The sequence below is a fragment of the Petaurus breviceps genome, unplaced genomic scaffold (genome assembly GCF_028583685.1).
Source record: "Petaurus breviceps papuanus isolate PSGF00001 unplaced genomic scaffold, PetGlider_PUasm1.0 90752, whole genome shotgun sequence".
NCBI classification, from domain to species: domain Eukaryota; kingdom Metazoa; phylum Chordata; class Mammalia; order Diprotodontia; family Petauridae; genus Petaurus; species Petaurus breviceps.
Genome location: NW_027187336.1, coordinates 12,093,362 through 12,097,894, shown reverse-complemented (window position 1 = coordinate 12,097,894; position 4,533 = coordinate 12,093,362). Strand labels below are relative to the sequence as shown.

At 47.1% G+C, this 4,533-nt stretch overlaps 1 protein-coding gene across 1 annotated transcript in view; it reads left to right on the top strand.

Annotated features, from left to right (window-relative positions):
• The first annotated feature begins 2,944 nt into the window (after positions 1–2,944).
• Positions 2,945–4,533, top strand: part of CXCR4 (C-X-C motif chemokine receptor 4) — a 4,150-nt gene continuing 2,561 nt past the window's right edge. Inside the window, exon 1 of the mRNA XM_069067851.1 lies at positions 2,945–3,107. Within this exon, the coding sequence (XP_068923952.1) occupies positions 3,078–3,107 (30 nt within the window). The 5' untranslated portion in view covers positions 2,945–3,077. The remainder of the gene's footprint in view (positions 3,108–4,533) is intronic.

The window sequence follows — 4,533 nt, the reverse complement described above, 5'->3', positions numbered from 1 at the left end:
CAGAGAGAGAGAGAGAGAGAGAGAGAGAGAGAGAGAGAGAGAGAGAGCATTTATTTACTATGTGTCTGGTATTGAGTAATACTATGAGCTTGAATAATCAGGTAGAGCTTCTTGTAGAAGCTGTGACATGAGTTGGAACTTGAATATGGACAAAAGGGGAGAATCCTGGGTGAGTAAGGAAGGAAGAGGTGACCAGCTAAAGCATCTATATTTTGTATTGCCAGTGCTTATTGAGAGGGAAAATCTAACCCTGTACCAGTCCATACTTCCAGAGCTGTCTAAAAGGACCTTAGAGACTCAAAGGCAAAGCTAAAAGAGACCTTTAGAAATCACCTAATCTAGTCCTCATATTTTATAAAGGACCTTGAAACCCAAAAAGATGAAGTGACTCATCCTATGTTGAATATCCAGTTAATAAGGGAAAGTCCAACTTTTGCCACTTATTAACTGCCTCCAAAGAAACATATCTGCTGTTTCCAAGTCCAGTGCTTTTTCTTCCCCAATTCCCATGTTTTCTTGCCATATATACTTAAAGGAGACCTACTTCATGTGTGGAATCAATCAAGAAATATTCATTGTTCTAAATCAATCCCCTTCCTTTATTTTCCCCATCTGAGTGGGGAAGCACGGAGTGGGAAGACTGCACTTCTTTGAGTTTCGGTTTCTACTTGAAGTTCTGAGATCAAATGAGCAGGCGATGACCCTGGAGGGAAAAAAAAAAAAATAGGAGCAGTGTAGGAAGAAAACAAAAAAGAGACACTGTAAGAAATATGCCTAATGCTGATAGGGTATGTTCTAGGACAGAAGGAAGACAGAGCTGGGACTTAAAAGAACTTCCTCTCCCAACTCTGCCACTACAAAGCCATGTGCCCTTAAGTCATTTCCCTCATCTGTAAAATGAGTATACTGCCTGCCCTATCTACTTCATGGGACAGTAGTGAGGATCAAGTAAGACAAAAGATGTTAAGACTCCTTAGAAAGGTTTTAGGTAATTGCAGGACAGAAGAATGGTGTGATGGTGTTTCACTTTATTTTTTGTCTGGACCTGTGATTTTATCTGAGTAGAGAACTCCTAGTGTCCATATATGCAACAAGTAACAATAATTCTTAAAAGATTTCCAGGAGGCACTCTGAGGTTAAGTGACTTGCCCAACTCACACAGCTAGTTTGTATCCAGGCAGTAATTGAACTCGTGTCTGTGGGATGCCTAAATTAGCCCCTCCGTCCATTTCCCAATACTGCCCCTTATAACACTATCAAACTGTACCTCCCTAGAGTGTCAGCCTCTGAGACATTTTGTTAAAATGCAGCTCTCTAGTTTTCAGGATGATGAACAAAAGAGCGCTAAATGGGAAGGAGATTGGGAGGACAAGGACCTTCATCAACAGACAGAGAAGGAAATCAGACGTGGCCGATGGATTTTCGACTTTGCTGGGAAAACGAATCTCCATCCTCTGAAGAAACTGAGCCTCAAACTTTTATTTTCACAAACAAGATTTCCCATGGGCACCTGAGAGGCTCTGAGGTTGGGCTGAAGCGTCTGGTTTGGTTTCTATATTCCTACAGAGACGATGGGGTCAAGAGAAATGCCCAACCTGCTACAGCTTGGCACGTCCTTTCTTGGTCCCGCCTCCCCATTCTTCTTAGATTGCACAGCTCCCCCTGCCTTATACAGATACAACGCCCATCCTGGTGACAGAAGGCTGAGAGGCAGCCGAAGAAAGAAGGGGGCAGATGAGGTTGGCTTTCCCTTGTACATACCTGAAACTCTAGCCTAGCATCCAGATCGTGCACGGAGAGCCCATCTCCCCAACCTCGGCTGTCCTGGCTCCTTTATCGTCGAGCTAAGACAAGATTTGTTTCCCTGTTCACCACCCTTACAAAAACCATACTCCACTATTCCACTTTTGTTCCTGTGTCCTCGACTGGCTTGAGAAACACCTTAATAAATGCTTGTTGATGAACTGATTGATTGAAACAACCTCCCCCCCCCCCCCCCTTTAAGAGAGAGAAGCACTAATCTGGTTCAAACCCCGTCTGCTCCAGGAAGGCTTTCGAGATGAGCCTCTCCAGATTCTCCTTCAGAAAGTACCATTCTATCTGCACTTAAGTAATAAGGACTCTATTACGATTATTGACCAGGACATATAGGTATGCTGCGATTAATTTTTTTTTCTCTAAGTACTTCACCCTCAACTTCCCTGACTTGTTCAGGGTAAAGTCCCTGATCCTTAAGGAGGTTTTGTAGTCTGCCCCTCCGTTCTCATCCCTACCCCATTTAATTTAAATACAAATTCTTTTTAGCATTCAAATTCTTCAATACGTGATTTTTTATTGATTCTTATCCTCCGCTCCGGGCCCCACTTTCCCTTTGTTATTCATTAAATGAAAAAGTCCCAAATATATGTTCCCTTACTGAATCCTTCTTTAAAGAAAAAGGAAAAAAACTCAAAAGGGTTCTGACCTGAAGTAGTGAAAACTGCCCTGAATTAAGACTGGAAACTCCAGGCTCTGCTGGAGAAGCCAGCTCTATGACCCTAGGCAAAGTATCTTCTGGTCCTCAGTTAGGGTAGGACGAGGGTAGGATAGGACTGTGCCTTTCAGCTCTAGCATACTACATTAAAAAGGATTGTAAGAGAATCCTTTTTCATACAGAGGAGACCTAAATAGAGGCCAACTTATGTTCCCCCTTCTCAATTCTTTCCCCACCTTCCCCGCCAAAAAAAACAACACTACGTGACGAAGTTCACTGCGTACTTTACACCGGGGCTTCCCTAACAGACTCCGCCAGACTAACCGCGGCACCCTTCTCCCGCCCCTTGTCTCCCCCACCTCTTCGCTCCTCCCCCACCCCCCGCCCGGCCTATTCAAAGGACTCAAAGCGAGCCATTCTCCTTCCCCGCTCTATCGGGTAGGACGCATGCGCCCTTCCGCCTCCGAGCGTGATTTATAAAAGTCCGGCTCTCCGAGAAACTTCAGAGTTTGTTGGTTGTGGCTGAGGATTGTAAAGTGATTTGGAAAGTAGTGTCTTTGGGCGGACGCGCTGCTACTGCTGCTTGCTGCCTGCTTCTGCAAGCATGAGTTCGAACAGCGGAGATGATCTGGATGTAAGTTCAGTTTTAATCTCCTTATTTCTCTGGTTGCGAATACATTCTCTTATTCCCTTTCCCGTGGCAGAGACCGAAGCTGCCCGATTGCTTAACTTTTGGAGGATGCCCGTTTTCAGGGCTCACAGCTCTCAAAGGGGCAATTGGCAATAGTTATTTCTAGGGGAGGCAGGATGAAATAGAAGTAGGGCTTGCAGCTCTTTTTTTTCCTTGAAATTTGTCTTGGGCTGCTGAGCTGAGCGCGAGTAACTAACTGGGTAGGACCATGCACTGGCTAGGTTTCTTGCGCGTTGTTTGCAAACAAAAAGGTGTGTTCAGTGTAAGTAAGGGAAGAGTCTGGGAAGGAGCTAGCTGCTGGGAGCCCCGAAGAGAAGGCAAGAATTGGGACAGACGGCTGCACTAGCGGACCAGGGAAAAAGAGGGAAAGAACTCCCGGGTGACATATAAAGGATGCGCTCGGTTTTTTGTCCAGTAGGTGCGTGTGCACCTCACTCAGAACTGTTCTTGGTTCCTAGGTGCAACTTGGAAAAGGGAGGGGCAAAGAAGACATTGCTTATTCCTTCTCCTGCCTCCCACCCCACATGAAGCGATCTGTCCCATGCCTGAAAATGAACTAGGTTCTTTGTGGGGGAGGACTGGCAGAGAGAGAATGGAGGGTCGGACTTGGAGTAGTAATTCAGAAACTCTCTGGAGACTGTCTTTTATTAAGTCTTAAAAGGCTATGGTATAGGGTAGCATGGCTCCTTCTTTGGAATTGGGATTTGCAGGCGCGGTGTGGTTATGGTAGATCCGGAGCTCCGGGGTCTAAGCTTTGGCGTCGGGCGTCTCCAGGCAGTGTGCGGTTGGTTTTGCCTTTAGGCTATGTGTCCGGGTCAACCCCGAGAGCTCGGCTAGGAGGCGCGCGAGGTTGGGGAGGTTTTTACTCTGGAGGTCGCGCAATCCTCTTCTGCTGAATTGCATCCACAGGGAAGGGGATGGAGGGTGGGTACAAGTGTACTAACCGGTTTAGTTCAAAATGCTGCTGTTTAACTGTCAGCGGTTTCCTCTTGCGTTTTGAACCCCCCACCCCTTAGTTTTCGCTTCCTCCCACAGTGGCGCGCGATTCAAAGGCAACCTGGGTGGAGCTGCCAGGCTCTCTAAAACGCACAGCATTATGCCCAGGTCGAGTTGTCTAGGGAGGGGGGTATGGGGTTGTGGAGGGTGCTTCGAGGGCTCGCGCTAACCTGGTTACGTGGAGGGAGGGGCAAGGTGGGGGGGCTCGGGGAGGGGGGAAGGGAAGGAGTGTAAAGACAAGAGTGTCTTGAGGATGGTGGACAGTTTATATTAACACTGGACAGCAGGCTGATCGCTTCCGCGTGTGCGAGTTCCAGCTGCTGCCCTCTAGATCCCATTAGCCCGGCCAGTGTTGGGGTGGGGGGTAAGTGGG